This window comes from Microcebus murinus, chromosome 14, assembly GCF_040939455.1.
Source record: "Microcebus murinus isolate Inina chromosome 14, M.murinus_Inina_mat1.0, whole genome shotgun sequence".
Classification (NCBI taxonomy): Eukaryota; Metazoa; Chordata; class Mammalia; order Primates; family Cheirogaleidae; genus Microcebus; species Microcebus murinus.
The window spans coordinates 6403021-6418709 of record NC_134117.1 but is presented as its reverse complement, the minus strand read 5'-3'; the positions used below and the strand labels follow the sequence as shown (position 1 = coordinate 6418709).

Below are 15689 nucleotides of genomic sequence, written 5' to 3'. Positions count from 1 at the left end.
CCCCAGTGGTGAGACTGTATCCATGTGACTTAGGCAAAGGGGAGGGTACACAGTCTAGTTTACTCTGAATTTATTGCCATTGGTAAGTATGATTTCTAATTAATGTGGGAATGAAATTATCCAACATTTTTAAATGTAACCTTTTTATAAATGAAGCCTTCCTATAACAGAATTGTGTAGGATTGTCCCTTTTAGACTTTTAGTTTTATGCTAGTTTTACTTTGTGAGGCACATTCAATGCACTAAACTGTAAAGCTTAGATATATGCACAACAGACGTCCCCTTTTCTTTCTAGAAAGCACCATAGTTCACTTGAACTTTGAGAAGGAAGTGTCTTTTGTCTTTGGGCCATTTGGGCAGGGTTCATAGTGGCTAATTTACATCTGAGACATGGACATTTTGGCCATGTGTTGTTAGAATCATTGTAATTGGAAGATAGGCCTATTTAGTATTAACATTCAGGAGTTAGGTGATATGTCATTTACATTTGTATGAAATAACAGGGATCATCTTTTCATTTCAGGGGGACTTTGTTGTAGGTATTACTTACACAGGTAACTTAACCATCACTTGCTATCTGACTGAATCTCTGGTTCTTGAGAGTTAATGTTGAAGTTGAATAGCAAGGGATATCCCAAAATATTTATGCACATTTATCTGGCTTGTGAGTTTGGATAGTGAATGACACCTGTATGTAGACTCTGTAGAGCAATCAAATGATTCTACAACTTTACAATAATTATTTTTTAAAAGTGAATTGAGATAGTATGCTGAAGATAGTATTGCTTTTTATACATTAGCTTTCCAGGAGTCCTAATAAACATTTTAAAGCAAAATTGCCTTTTTTCCCCCCCTTCTATACAGCCTGGAGCAAGTTTGGAACAGACACACATTTTTGTACTTGCACATATTCTTAGACGACCAATTATAGTTTATGGAGTAAAATACTATAAGAGTTTCCGGGGAGAAACTTTAGGATATACTCGGTTTCAAGGTAAGCTATTATTCAAGAGCATTTTAGAAGTCTCTTATTTATTATTGTAATGTAGTTGACAGCCTTATTGTTAATTACTAACTGGAGAGTAGGATCAGAGTGGATCTTGAAAGTCAGGAAAGTGGAACAGCAGACTGGGGAATGTCCATGTGGGAAAGGAGGCAGTGAGCTACCTTGACGTGAGACCAATAGGGATTTTCTTCCCTCTTTTTCCAGGTGTTTATTTGCCTTTGTTGTGGGAACAGAGTTTTTGTTGGAAAAGTCCAATTGCTCTGGGCTATACAAGGGGCCACTTCTCTGCTTTGGTTGCTATGGAAAATGATGGTTATGGCAACCGAGGTGCTGGTGCTAACCTGAACACCGATGACGACGTCACCATCACGTTTTTGCCTCTGGTTGACAGTGAGAGGAAGTTACTCCATGTGCACTTTCTTTCTGCGCAGGAGGTAAGCTGTATATTTCTCCAATTAACTATGTATAGTAGTTAACTTTGTACCAGAACCTGGCCTAGGGTGGTTTTATTTGCATTATCAATTAAATTTCTGAATGTGGTTGTAGTAATTGCTACATTCTATAAATACCAGCCATACATTGAAATTTACCTTTCCAAAACTATTGTGTGGGGACACATCAAGTAGCTAAAATAATCATCACTATCCTCAGGTGATGATGAATGCTATGAAAAATACACGTGGAGGTTTGTGATTTAAATAGGGTGGTAAGGGAATGGGTCACTGAGGAGGTGGAAGTTAGTCTCAGCAGAATCTGGGGTTAGAGTTCTAAGAATGGCAAGGCCAGTGTGGCTTAGGGGAGAGTGCAGGAGGGGAGGAGATGAGGTCAGACGTGTGATAAGGACAGGGGTGGCGTTAATCCAAAGCCTTTTAAAGCTTTGGCTTTTACTCTGGATAAATTGAGAATGGCCAGTGGCCACTTGGCCCAGAAGAGGACCGTTGGCTGCTGGGTTGATAGACAGACACCTGGGCAGTGGCAAGAACATGAACAGCAGGTAAATGAGCAGGTGGCAAACAGGTGGTGAGAATGTACAAAAGAACACTCTTAGAAGGCCCATATTTTTACAAAATTATTGGTCTTTTATTTAATATACTAATAATTATCACAAAACATTTATAATCACAACATTAAGAGAAAAAAAAACCTCATAGACCATAACTTGTGTAACTTCAACCTGTATGTAATCTACCCAGTAAACTTACCTTGTCATGTGGTTGAAGCTGTGAGTGACTTTATGTCAATTTTTTTTGCCAAGATAAGCTTATTAGAACATTTGCTTTTTGTTATTATATCAAACAAACTAATTCCTGGGTGTTCTTCCCTTTAGCATTTTCTGATAATTCCCCCACTGATGTATTTTTTAATTTAATCAGAGCAAACTGGGTTTTAATCATAAAACCAATAAGAGATTGAAACCATGTTAATACAGCTTGTTGCTTTGGCCTTTTCTTTAGTTATCATAGCAGCTGTAGGTTTCTGTTAAATTCCTATTAAGAGTCTGATCTGTTGTATTTTCCCTTTTCCTTCACACTCCTCTAAAAGCTAGGGAATGAGGAACAGCAAGAAAAACTGCTCAGGGAGTGGCTGGATTGCTGTGTGACTGAGGGGGGTGTTCTGGTTGCCATGCAGAAAAGCTCTCGGCGGCGAAATCATCCCCTGGTCACGCAAATGGTAGAAAAATGGCTTGACCGCTACCGACAGATCCGGCCTTGTACATCCCTGTCTGATGGAGAGGAAGATGAAGATGATGAAGATGAATGAAAAAAAAAATCAGTATCAGAAGACCAAGGCATTGGATCTGTGATGACCCCAAAGTGTGGTGCTCCAAGCAGAGCGTGCAGCATGGAATGAACCAAACCTGGCCGTATCTGCTCCGGAGTGTTTGCCTGATCCACACCCAGTGGAGACAGTGCATCTGATGCATGAGGTGACAGAGAACTTTGGTTGGACTACAGTTTGTAAAAAACTAATTTTATTAAGACAGAACTTTTTTCCTTTCAAATTGTAAATCTGTCTATAAATGTAACGCATGTGGTTGTGTAAGAAATTGTGTAATAGGAAAAGTTGTACCAGCATCTTCATATTATTGAGAAATTTTTTTTCTAGCATGGGCACTTAAAAAAAGCACATGGCAGGTGATTCTTTGTTCCTTTGAGATACTCTTTTTTCAGTAGAACCGGTATTCTACCTTCACCTTAAAAGATCCCTTTTAACATTAAGTCTCAAATCTGGAAACTTTTTTGTAGAAATTATCCACAGCAAAACATAAAAATAAATAAGCTTTTATTTTAATAATTTAGTTCCTGTTGTGCCCAGTCAAATCAAATCTTTTAGGAACAAAACTGCAAGAAAAACTAAGAATTTTTTATTGGGTGAACTTCGCATAGACATTGTTTCCATGTTTTGAAGAGGGTTTTGGTTTCTCTTATTTTTGTTTTCTGATATGCCCCTTTTCAGTATTTAGGTATTTTGTTTGGAAGAGTGCCCTAAAATGAGGGTTCTTACTCCAGACTCTGGCAGTGGTCTGTTTGTGAATAGCTACTCCCTGGAAAAGGGAGCAAGCCCACTTGTGACTAAATCGATTGTATGAAATTTGCTCAGTTGGACTCCACTGACAATGTTCTACCCCCAATTGCCATGCAGAGGGTCTTTGGATTCTGTCTTTTATCATAACCCCTGCTACTCTAAGCAAATCTTGTTAGAAGGGCATGCCTTTCCTTAGGCAGATTGGGAATACCAGTTCAGTACAGAATAAAGATTTGGAAAAATGCAATAAGGTGGTAAATGCATTGTATGATGAATTTCTCAGTGTGTAGTCTGAGAATTTTTGCATGTCGGTTAATTGTGGTCATTCTTATTTAAAGTTAAAACTATAATCTTAGGTAGAAAAAAAAATTTTTTTATATATAAAAGTATTATTTGACCACTTCAGGTATACATTCAATACTGGGTAAAAATTTCAGACCTATCTCAGGAACACAAAAAGACTTAGTGTCCTGATAAGCACTTTCTTAACTATTGATATGGCAAGGAATTTGGAAAGAAGCCCAATATATATATAGACACACACAAACATATATTTTTCCTTCCCTGTGATGAAAAGGCTGTGAAAACCTTTTTAGTATTTGCTTGTTTTCTGTTTAGTTGTTACTAAAATGTGCATAACCTCAAATTTGATGCCAGAATACTAAAAATAGATAAATACCCATGAGCTGTCATGTCTTCAGTTCTTTCCCCACCTCTGAACACTCAGAAAGTTGTTCCCAGGATGAAAGGATAATTTTTGCTGCATGCTAAAACTTGAAAATATTTTTGCAGTATGATTCCATATAAATGAATTTTGATATAATAATGGTAAATGTTACTGTTCTAAGTGGTTTATGTTTTCTTACAAATTGACTATGGTTTGCTTTCATTTTGGTCAGTAGTTAATAATCAAAGTTATTCTGACCTCTTAGCATCTGTAGTAACTTTCTCCATGTCTAGGGATCTTCAGTGGGCAGAGATCCTGTACTAGATGCCTGTTAAGCAAAATCTGCCTTCCCGATTGAAGAAGCCAAAGAGAAATACTAGAGGAAAAGCATCTGGTCACTGTAGTCTACATTGCAGATGATGTTCAGAGAATTACAGGCTCAGTATTTAGCTTCTATCTGTGTGTTGTGGTCTGGTGAGTGTTGTTTCCATCCAGTTCTCTCTTTATTTATTTATTTATTATCAGTGACCCTGACCACATATAGTTTGATAGGTACAGTATTCTTCCCTGTGGGAAAGAATTATAGATGGTTCCATTTCCTAGGCTACAAACAGGAATGGGGCTTTAAATGGTTTTCATAGTAGATTGGCTGTTAAAGGCCAAGTTTTCTGGTAAATCATTGCTATATTAAGCTCTTGAACTATTAAACAGCCATAATTATTGTCCCAAGATAGAGTAGTACATACTCTTTTGTTGAAGATTATATGTGGCTGGGTGACAGACGTGAATGTCTTTTGATCGACTCTGGACAGTAATAACTGTATGGACTTAACTTTATGGTTGTTTTTCTGGGGTGAAAAAGAGTGTGGTGTTTTTTGTTTTGACCTGTTCTTCCTTGAAGTAAACTTATAAATACACGATCATTTCCAAAAGACTGTTCGGGCAATGAAGATCTAATTAAACAAGACCCAGGTGCACCACGAATTCAGACCTGTCTTTTTATGTTTTTGATTCTTAGGCTCATTGTGTCCCAGATTGAATATATGTGAAGGTAAAATACTCCCTGTGTGTGCTTGGTGCCTCCTTTCCATGCATATTTTGTGGTTATGAAGATGTTAAATTACCCTTTTGCTCTTTGGAGTGCTAGGTCAGTAACTGTGTGCTCCATCTCTCCTTGGGAAGTGTTTTTTTAATGTAATTTTTTCATGGCAGAGTTGGGATGGGGCCGCTACCTTAAAATGAGTGGGGAGTCAAGGCCAGGCAAGTTGACTGGTTTAATACCATTATTTGTTTTCTTAATGGGAAGAGAAGGAAATGATTCAGAAGGAGTTTGATACCTGGAATTACTGGACTTAATCGACAATTGCAGACACCACTAGTATAAAGGGTTTAATGCTATTTGAAAAGGAAGATCCATTAAATCAACAAAGGTCTTAACCTTGTGAAAATGGCTGATGTTACTTATTTTCCAACACTGTAAATATCACAATTGTTAGGTTGTTGACAAAAAAGGTTTCAAGATTCACTTCCCCTTCTTGAATTTTGCTTGGGGTAAATTAAAATCAAAATACAAGCAACTTTGTTTCTTGAATTGACTTAGCTCTAATCCACTATTTCATCTTAAGGATGGCATGATTTGATAACAGTGGACTTGTATGAGGTTTTGATTTTCAATTAAACTATCACATGAGGTAATTGTCAGCATTCTTGAGTCTGGATTAGGCAAATAGAACCTGGAATCACAAGAGTTGGAAATTGGCTAATTGACAATGCAGTTGCCTTTAAACATCTCCAATAGAGAACTTTTTACATTGGTGAGATGTACTTGAATTTCAGAACAGAAATTTTAATTACTTTTTATTGAAAACTGCACTGAATGCTAAATGTCCACCTTTACAATAAACAAATACAGTAACGGTAACTCACACTAAAACAAAACATACTTCTGATAGCCATTATTTTTCTGTTTGGGACAGTTTTAAAGTTTTTCTTTTGTCACAAAAACAGGAATGTACCTATACAAAGGCTCAAAATAGGCCATCTTTTTTTAAACAAAAAGGCAATGATTCACAAAAGACTATGAATAGAACATGTAACTAGTTGATACAAATCTAATAGGATTTGTTAAAATCAGTCACATCTAATACATCTGAAGTGTTCTTGTATAAAATATCACGTGAAGAAAAGAAGACTTTATCAATGTCTAAAAAAGTGGGTTTGTTCATAGACAATCTGACAAGTTACCATAAAAAGTGTTTCCTGAGACATAAGGAAATGCAACATTATTCTTCTTGAACCCTTTTAGTTCAAGACTTTCCACTCAATAAAATAGCTGAGGATCTGAAACTGAGAAAATATATTTGAGTACAAACAGCTTGTGAAACTTAATACTTTTTTTTTTTTTTTTTTTTTTTGCATCATCAGAGGGTATCACTGAACTTACAACCAACTTGCCCGCTCAGTATGCAGTTCAGATGTGAAAAAGACACTTCTCTGTACAGGATCCTGTACTGTCTTCAATCCTATGCGTGCAGATGTCTAACACAGGCAAACAGTTTTCTCCCCATTTTGTAGTTTAATCTTCCTATTAGCAAAAAGAGGTAACCAGGCCCTGTAGACCGAAGGGACTAGAGTCATAGGATGGGGATTTCCTCTTAACATTTTTTATTTTGATGTTTGGAACTCTTGATGCAACATTCTAGAGCAGGGTGCTCAGGACCTGCTGTGCCCAAGGGACTGATAAAGGAAAAAGCTCTATTTATTCTTTGTGATTTGATGCACAGATGAAAAACTTAACACACAATAACAGAAGTTGGTCGTTAATAAATCACGTCCTAGTCTTTTCAGCGCTTCCGTAAGCAGACATCTTCAGTTTTCTAGCTCTTGTAGTTTTAACACTGCAACATCAATGATGCATATGTCCAAAATCAGTTAAAAAGACCGTCAAATTCCTTTTCTCTTAGTTCATCTATATTCCACTGTCTCTTGGTCCCAAGTTTATCTGAATGTTTACCTTCTGGCATCCTCTGCTATTGCTCATTGGGGTGCTCTCGATTGTCCCCGTGTTTTGTGGGCTGGTTGGGAGAGGGCGCTTGGGAAGGGTGTGCCACTGTAGGGAGGTTGTGAGTCACTGGGATGCCTCCAGGGATGATCCCTTCCATGGCTGCAGGAAGTCCTCCTGGAGCCACGCCCACGATGCCTGGTGGGTATCTAGGGAGCACACAGAAATAGGGTCTGATTAAGTCCACAACGGAGAGTTGCCAAGTCACTGGATCTTTTCCTACTTCTGGTCTTTTTTTTTTTTAAAACAACTTTTATATCTTCCCTACCCCCCCAAAGCAAGGAGAAATACAGTTTTTTATATAAAACATTGACAACTGATTCTCAAAAACTAATCCAATCAGAACACCAATTTTGTGGCTTTTAAGACAAGCAAGAGGAAGATATTAGCCCAATACTAATTATGAACATGGATACTGTACTGTTTAGCATACTGCCAACACTAGAAAAAATTTTTCCCTTGGACCATGAAAATAGAATAGAAACTTTGAAAACAAAATGATCCTTTCTAATGTAATGAAAAATGTTTTTTAAAATAAATATGAACTTAAAAATTAGTAATATAAAAAAGTAATGTGAAAACTTGAAAAATAGTTCATTATGGGTATAGTGTTTTTCTTGTCAGGCTTAAGTGTAATTTAAAGGTAAACAAATAGAAAAAGGAAATTTACTGACTTCTATTCATTTAATCCCAGGTTTTTCGAATTAAATTGTCAATTTTAACAATAAGAACATCAAGATTTTCATGAACCAACTGCAGGGTTTTACCAAGGGGTCTGCCCCTCACGTAGCATGTATGCTATGGCAAGGCATCGTGAGTTGCCTGCACACCATAGCTCCCAAGGTAAAGAGATGCATGACTTTATTATATATGCTGCTCCAGGCCCTTGCCTCAAAACTAGCATGAGTTAAATTCAACTCACATGGCAGTTAATGTGTTAAAAACCAGTTTGTACAAAGCAGACTCCGAAGTTTTCTGGTTGCTTTAAAGAGTTCATGAGGTGTACCGATATAATGATTTTCCAACAGATAGCATGAAGCACTACTAGAATTACAGATTGAACGCTTGTGGTCCCCCCTCCCCCAGTTCACAGTTCAAAGTGATGGTATGAGGAGGTGGGGCCTTTGGGAGGTGATCAGGCCAAGAGTGTCTAGTGCCCTTATAAAAGGGAGCCCAGTTAGCTCTCTGGCCCTCTTTCTGCCATGTGAGGATACAGGGAAAAATTGCTAGCCTGCAGTCTGCCTTCACCAGAACCCGGCCATGCTGGCACCCTGACCGAGGACTTCCAGCCTCCAGAACTGTGAGAAATTTCTGCAGTTTATAAGCCATCCAATCCAGAGTACTTTGTTACAGCAGCTATAACTCGGTAAGTCAGTGGCTTCCTAGGCTGGCTAGTTTTATATTCCCGTGGCGTGCGACGGGACGGGGAAATGGCGTGCTGGCTGTTGGCTCAGTGCCTACCCTCCTCTAACTGCCCAGACATGGGTTCATTTTATATACGAGGTGCTGTGGCTGTGAGGACGGTCTGCACCAGGCACCTACAGAACACACGGGTCTTAGGCACGAATGGGGCTCGCTGTATGAACACACACAAGGCAGGTGCTTCAGGAGGAGTCTTATTTGCAAAGTGCTCAAACCCTTTATAATTGAGCCAGAGGGGACAGTGTCTTACTGCAGAAGCCACCCTGCTCCAGCCCCTGGCCCACCACACCATTAAAGCCACTCAGCAATCCCCAGGACCTCTCCAGAAGGACTCTGCCTCATGGGGTCCCCTCAGGTATGGCCCCTCAGGACACATTTAATACTCCAGGGGCCCTAAGAGCCGTGGACTATCTGAAGGACAAAGATGGGCCACCAACATCAGCAAGCAGGGGAGTCTGGTGCTGTAATGGTATTTGAAAATGGTTATGGGGCAAAAAAGGTGGGGCCCTATGGAATGTAAAGAAAGCCACATGGCTGGCAGCAGCAACATGGCTTCTTGAGTCACAGCCTTCAGCAGGCAAACCATACTTTACCAACCTATGGTTAAAGCAGGGGACATGCAACAGTGTTTGGAGATATTTTCAGTCGACGCAGTTGGAAGTGGCAGGTGCTACTGGCATTTAGTAGGTGGAAGCCAGCAACGCCTCTAAACATCCTACAGCGCAGACAGGGCCACCACAAGGGAAAGATCTGGCCTCAAATGTGACGGTTGCCAAGAGTGGGAAACCCTGGGTTAGAGTACGTAAAGAATTTCTTCTTGGATTCAAGGCTGCGGCTTTTCTCCTTTATGCATGAAGGATCAACTTATTTCCCGGATCTTAGCAGTAATGGTGTCAGGAGGGTGGAGGAGAACCACGGGAAATACCACAAATCAAAACCACTGCTCCCTTGAAGGGGTCCCGCGCCTTTACCCACCCCATGCTGCACCCCCTAACATCACCACCGTTTCACGTTTTTATTTTTACTGTGTGGACAAGGGTATTATCCTTAGCTGATTGTACCACTCAAGTGAGCAGACTACTTCCTTTAGACGATTCTAATTAGAAGATAAAATCACTAACCCTTTAAAGATACCAGCTATATCTTTTTTACTACTAGAAACCCTGTTTTTAAATGGCTTCAGAAAGAGGGGCAATTCTTAGCTCCCCATGGCCAGTCACGTTTGGGAACTATCCCTGACCCACTTCTAAAAACAGACATTTCTGGCTACCAGTTTTAGGAAGTCAGATTTGTTTCTTGGAAATAAGCCATTATAAGAACTGAAAGGACAGTACACATGAATCCCATTGACAAGGCTGATGTTCCTTTAGTGCCCAAGTGCCCTCATGGCCCCCTCTCCCCAGGGGAGCGAGGCTCAGCCTGAGACAACCAGGTTCCTCTTCTCACCTGTACGCGGCACCATTGAGCTCGGGATGGATCGCCTGCTGGTCTATTACTGACCAAGGGGCTGACGTGACAAAGAACTCCTTGTTCACACAGTTTCTTAAGCTTTCTGGGATGCGACCTGGAGTAAAACAAATCAATCATGCTTTTAAAGGTCACAATGACGTCACTATTATACTTAGCTGCTCCTGGGGGGAAATAACCTAAAATATTTGTATCGAGAGAAGCCTGCAGTCAAGCCTCTTTCTCTGTAGTAAGATTGCTGGCCCTTTTACTTGCACAGAAGGTGAGATGTCCAAGGCCCAAGCCTCCGAGCTCTTCAGCACTGGGCTTCTCCTGGAACCTCCTTCCTGCCCCCGCAGCGTATACAACACACAGTGGCCAGGACTGAAGGGGACTGGTTCCCTCTCAGAAATTCAGTTCAGGGCTTACGTAAGCAGGGCGCAACTAGTACGGAATTTAATTAGCTTGACCCTAGAAGCCAACTCTGCCTATACAGAGCCACCTGTAACCGGCAGGGACAGAGGCGGCTCCACCTTGGACCTGAGACTTCCCCCAAGCTGGCCGGGCTGGCGACAGACTCCGGGGCTCACCTGTGATTGCCCGGCGGATCTCCGTGGCAGCGGCCTCCCTCATCTCTAGTGACGCCTGCTCGCTGTACCAGGCCGTGTGCGGAGTGCAGATGAGGTTTGGTGCATCTTTCAGGGGACCCTGAGCAAAGCTGATGTAGAAAACCACAGTAACTGGAAGAGTCGAATACGTCTCCTACCCTGCCCAGCAAAGAGAACTCTTGGCCATGTAGAATAGCAGCTACGTACATATGACAGCGACATTTTAGATATTTTATAAAGGTTGGGAGTTTTTTGAACATAATTATCAAAACTCTTCCGTAAGAACAGTGTTGGGGATAATTGGATCAAACAGGAAAAAACCCAATTGTGCTGAGGCTCGCCCTCGTCTAACCAGAATGGACACTCTGGGGTAGAATTTAGGTGAAGCCTGTTTGTCTACAGACCCAAACCACCACCAGCATTTTTCTGCCTCTACTTTTTCTAATGACTTTTGGGGAACTTCTGGCCCTTTCGAAATTAGTGAGAACACAGAATAATCCTTGAAGAACAGAGAGACTCCCAATGTCGTCTCCAGAGCTTCCTTCCCGGGGACCTGTTTGGGTAACCGCCCGATTTCCAGGTGCAGGGGCAGGTGTGCAGTGGAGCCTGCAGGCCCCTGGCGAGGCGCGGGCCGGCCGCCCCTACCTGAAGGGCTCCGATTCGTGCACGTCGAGGGCCGCCCCTCGTATCCTGCCCTCCTTGAGGGCCTGGGCTAAGGCTTTCTCGTCCACCAGGCCTCCGCGGGCCGCGTTCACGAGGAACGCTCCTTGCCTCATCTGCGGAAGGGAAGAAAAGCCAGTGACGCGCGTGCTGCCACCTGCGAGGCTCCTGTGCCGAGGTTACAGCAGCCAGCTGCAAACCAGGGCCTCGCTGGTCCGGCTGCTTGACGCGAGTGCTGCCGTTTGAGGGAAGGGGGCAGCCAGGCGTGGCGGGAGCTGGAACCCGGGGCTCAGTTTCTGCAGATCCTGAGAGGACGAGAAGCCGGGAAGGTTGCAGCTGTGCCGGGTCACCTGGGAGGGAAGCCAGCTGGGTGCTCGGCCAGCTCCTGTCCCTCTGTCCGGCCTGGCTCAGCCCGTGGAAGGGTCTTGTCCCAGGGACTCTGATCCCCACTCACCAGCATGTCCACGAACTTCCCATCCCTTCTTGTGCCCATAGCAGCGGCTGCCACCTTTCAACAGAAGCTTCCAGGGTCTGAGGGCGTCAATTTTCCAATTACCTGCTTTATAGTAAAGTCATTGATGAGGTGGTGGTTATGTTCATTGAGATTGCAGTGCAGGGAGACGCAGTCACTCTGATACAGCAAGTCCTGCAGGGTGTAGACCCTCTGCACGCCCAGGGACCGCTCTATCCCATCCTGCAAGTAGGGGTCATAAAATATGACGCTGAATCCAAAGGCCTTGGCTCGAACAGCAACCGCCTGCCCCGTGCGACCTGTGCGGAAACAGAGTGTCCAGGTGAGTGCGTCCATGGCCCGGCCCGGCTCGGCTGCCCCCACTGCTGCTCAGGCGAGCCCGAGCTTGCCGTCCCCGCGGGAACTGCCGCCCGTGAACCATGTGCCCCAGAGGGCACACAGCAGGCCGGCCCGGGATGGGGGCTCTGGCTGAGGCCGCAGTGCTTGCAGCTTGCACTGGCCACAGCAGGATGTCTTTAAAGCGTCCTTATTATCATGGACATTTAGAATCAAACGCAATTAGAATCTTCTAGTAAACCCCACGAGTCCTTCCCACAGCTGCAACGTCACCTATAGTTCAGTGGCTACCTATCTCCCCAACTTTTTGTTTGCACAACAGGCTTCCTAATACTAACTTCAATTACCGCTCTCGATATCTAACAGGGCGTTATCCTCCTGTTTGCTGTAGGGTTTGCTCGTACAAGGGGTGAAATAATTAAAACCGACCCCTGCAGTCCGGGCTGAGCACAGCGTGGCCACGTCAAATTGCTTTGTGGCTGGGAGGTGGGCACACGTCTGCCAGGCTTGGACCGGCCCGGCTGGTGGAGCTTCTCGGCCGTCTCCAGCATCCAGTTTGGGCCTCCAGCAAGTTATCACCCAAGTCACCTCCCAGGAGAAAAGCAGGTGCCCCAACACCCCAGTGGCTGTCACTTCACAAACCCATAGATCCCCTGAACGGCACCTGCTTCCCACAGCAGCTGGCAGCATTTTGTAAACAAAATGGCTCGAGTGATGCCTGACTGGGCTCTCCTGGGGAGATCACAGAATGACTGTTTATCCAAAGCCGTGGTTCCCCGTTCAGGCAGGGAGGAAGGGAAGGGAAGACGGACATCTCCAGCAGGAAGCCCGTCTTTGAGGGTGACTTGCTGGTAGATGTCTGGCCCTCCTGCTGAAGCTCCACCCAACCAAAGGCACAAGTCGGACAACTGCCATGGTCTAGAGGCCAAGGGTTAGTAAGTTGCCCGACCACGAGGGCCAGCTGCAGGGCCACCAGTGGGGGCATGCCCCGTCAGGTCACCCCTCTTCACTGTCACCCCATGGAACTCCAGCCACACCTTCGTGGAGGGGCGGCGGGGCAGGCAGTCCTGGCATGGGGCGTGGCTGGACTAATAGATCCCCCTGCCATACAGGAGGCACGGCACTGACGACCCCAGCATGTGCCTCCTTCGCCCCTTTCTGTGGCTTCTGTCACCTCCTGACACACTTTCATCTGGGAACACGCCCTCCAGCCTACCCCCGCAGATCCAAGGCCTCAGAGGCCTGTGGAAGAGCAGCCCAGAGCCAAGCCCCAGTTTCAATGCGACAGTGCTGGCCGGCAGGGCATTATTTCTCAGTGGTTTTGTCTTCCATAAATTCACAGATCCCAGTCTTTCCACTAGCGTCTACTTTAGCCATGAGATTTTCTGACTAAATACCCAATGACTCCACTCTGTTACTTGGGGCTTAATCAAAATCCAGTCCCTGAAAAAGAGAGGCCCTGGCCGGCAACACCAGTTCGCTGCCCGCCTGCCCCGATGGCCTGAGCTGGGCCCTGAGGCCAGGGAAGGCTGCCAGCCCCTAGCGGGGTGGCCGTGCAGCGCCCTGGCTGCCTGCACCCATGCCCCCTCCTGTCGTCTCACCGCTACAGTTCTGGAAGGCTATGCGGAGACTTGCAAAGGTAGCAGGGGAGACAATGACAATCTGCGTGTCAGCACCCAGGAAGTCTGAGGCAGTGGTCAGCTTACAGTCTCGAGAACACAGGGTGGGCGCAAGGGGGCTGGCCTCGATACCCCGAGAGTCCTCCGAAGTTGGGTGACAAGGGCCCAGCCAAAGACGACCCTCGTGTTAAGTTCCCGTGATGGCCGGAGCCAGCAGCCCCACACCGGCACTGTCAGTGAGGTCCCTGCCACGCCCTGGACAGGGACCCTCCCCCCACCAAGATGCTGGAGAAGAACCATCTCCAGGAGCCCCAGGGAGCACAGTGGGGGGGCGCTGCAGTGGCCGCATCCCGTGTCTACCTTTCTTACAAAGTCACGGTGTGGCGCCCACTCTAGAAAAACTGAAGCATGATGGGGTCCTTCGAGAACAGGGTAGCTTCCCGAGTGTGGGAAGCACCCGGCACTTAAACTCAGCCCCGGTGTCAGGCTGGGCCAGCGCCCGGACCACGCCCTGTGGGTGGTGGGCACCCCTGGAAGCGCCCAGCAGCCTCGTCCTCACGCAGGCCGCTCCCAGGTCCCCTGTGTGTGTGTGTGTGTGTGTGTGTGTGCGCGCGCAGGGGGGGCCAGTGGAGCAAAAAGCATCGTGGCTCTCAGGGACCTGGAAACCCGAGTGACGGCTTTGGGAGTCTTCTGGAAGCCCAGACGAACTACCTGCCCCACGCATGTGTTCTCATGCCCTGAGTCCCAAGAGCCGGTGTACTTCCCACCCACCATTTCCTATTTAAAGGTTGGGGAACTGAAGCATGGAAGGTCCAGGAATTCCCACAAGGTCAGAGCCAGTAAGGGACCGGGTGAGGTTCAGTGGACTGGGGTGGGGCGGGCCGGGCCAGCTGCGTGTGGGGCCAGGCTGCTCCCGTCACGGCTCACCCGCTGTGGAGCCCGCCTGCGCCTGCCGGAGACCCTCCCTGCCCGCCTGTCTCCACAGGCAGCAGCAGCTCCAGGAAGGCCTTTCCCGCCCGCTGTAGGGCGAGCTTCCCAAGCCGAGGCCTCGCTCTGCCACCCAATGTGGCACTCAGAGGCCTCAGGAGCCCGGCCTCCTCCCATCTGCAAGGCCACCAGAACCCCACAGGGCACAGGCCCCTCCCGGCAGCCCAGCAGTGGGGACGCCATCCTGCTGCGCCCCCCAACAGCAACACGGACCCCTCCTTCCAGAACCAGCCCAGCTCTCATGTCTGGGCCAGTTCCCCGATCGGTCCTGACCCCAACCCCCAGCGTGCAGCCTGGCAGCGTGCAGCCTGCCGTGCAAGTCTGCCTCCCCGACGGCCCCTGCGCCTGCCCCGCACGTACCGAAGCCGATGAGGCCCAGCGTCTCCCCGCGGATGCGGGCTGCTCCCGAGGCCACCTCGCGGATCTGCTCCACGCTCTGTACCCGCGTGCCCTCCCGCAGCGCCTGGTACAGCCACGTGTTCCGCCGGTACAGGTTGAGGATGTGGCAGATGGTGGAGTCGGCCGTCTCCTCCACGGCGGCGGACGGGATGTTGCACACGGCGATCCCTGCGGGGCGAGGGCGAGGCCCGGGTGAGAAAGCCCCACGGTTCTGGGGACGCCCAGGGCACTCCGGGGAGGCAGGGTTTGTCACCGCGTGGCCCCACAGAGGCCTTCTTCGGTGCCTCGGGGCACAGGGTGGGCGGCGGGCCCCCCGGCTGATGTGCAGGAGCCTTTGGTCCCCACGCCCGCCACAAAGGGCACCGTCACCCAGGACTCGCTCACGACCAGCTCCGCTCCCAGGCCCCATCCAGGTCCCACAGATGTCCCAGAGCAGCAGAAGCTGGTGGGGTCACGGACCCGCCCTGGCAGGGCTGCGGT

General features: G+C 46.7%; 2 protein-coding genes across 11 annotated transcripts in view; one reads left to right on the top strand and one right to left on the bottom strand.

Annotated features, from left to right (window-relative positions):
- The window catches only part of ZRANB1 (zinc finger RANBP2-type containing 1), a 61363-nt gene extending 57581 nt beyond the window's left edge, over window positions 1-3782 (top strand). For all 4 annotated transcript variants that reach the window (XM_076009722.1, XM_076009721.1, XM_076009723.1 and 1 more), the window contains 3 exons: window positions 865-994; window positions 1211-1440; window positions 2549-3782. In XM_076009722.1, coding sequence (XP_075865837.1) covers window positions 865-994; window positions 1211-1440; window positions 2549-2767 — 579 coding nt within the window. In that variant the 3' untranslated portion in view covers window positions 2768-3782. The remainder of the gene's footprint in view (window positions 1-864; window positions 995-1210; window positions 1441-2548) is intronic.
- A 3423-nt stretch (window positions 3783-7205) lies between these two features.
- CTBP2 (C-terminal binding protein 2) overlaps window positions 7206-15689 on the bottom strand; it is a 150942-nt gene continuing 142458 nt past the window's right edge. For all 7 annotated transcript variants that reach the window (XM_020280761.2, XM_020280762.2, XM_012781349.3 and 4 more), the window contains 6 exons: window positions 15171-15377; window positions 11953-12167; window positions 11382-11512; window positions 10719-10846; window positions 10129-10246; window positions 7206-7409 (listed from right to left, as the gene is read on the bottom strand). In XM_020280761.2, the coding sequence (XP_020136350.1) occupies window positions 7229-7409; window positions 10129-10246; window positions 10719-10846; window positions 11382-11512; window positions 11953-12167; window positions 15171-15377 (980 nt within the window). In that variant the 3' untranslated portion in view covers window positions 7206-7228. The remainder of the gene's footprint in view (window positions 7410-10128; window positions 10247-10718; window positions 10847-11381; window positions 11513-11952; window positions 12168-15170; window positions 15378-15689) is intronic.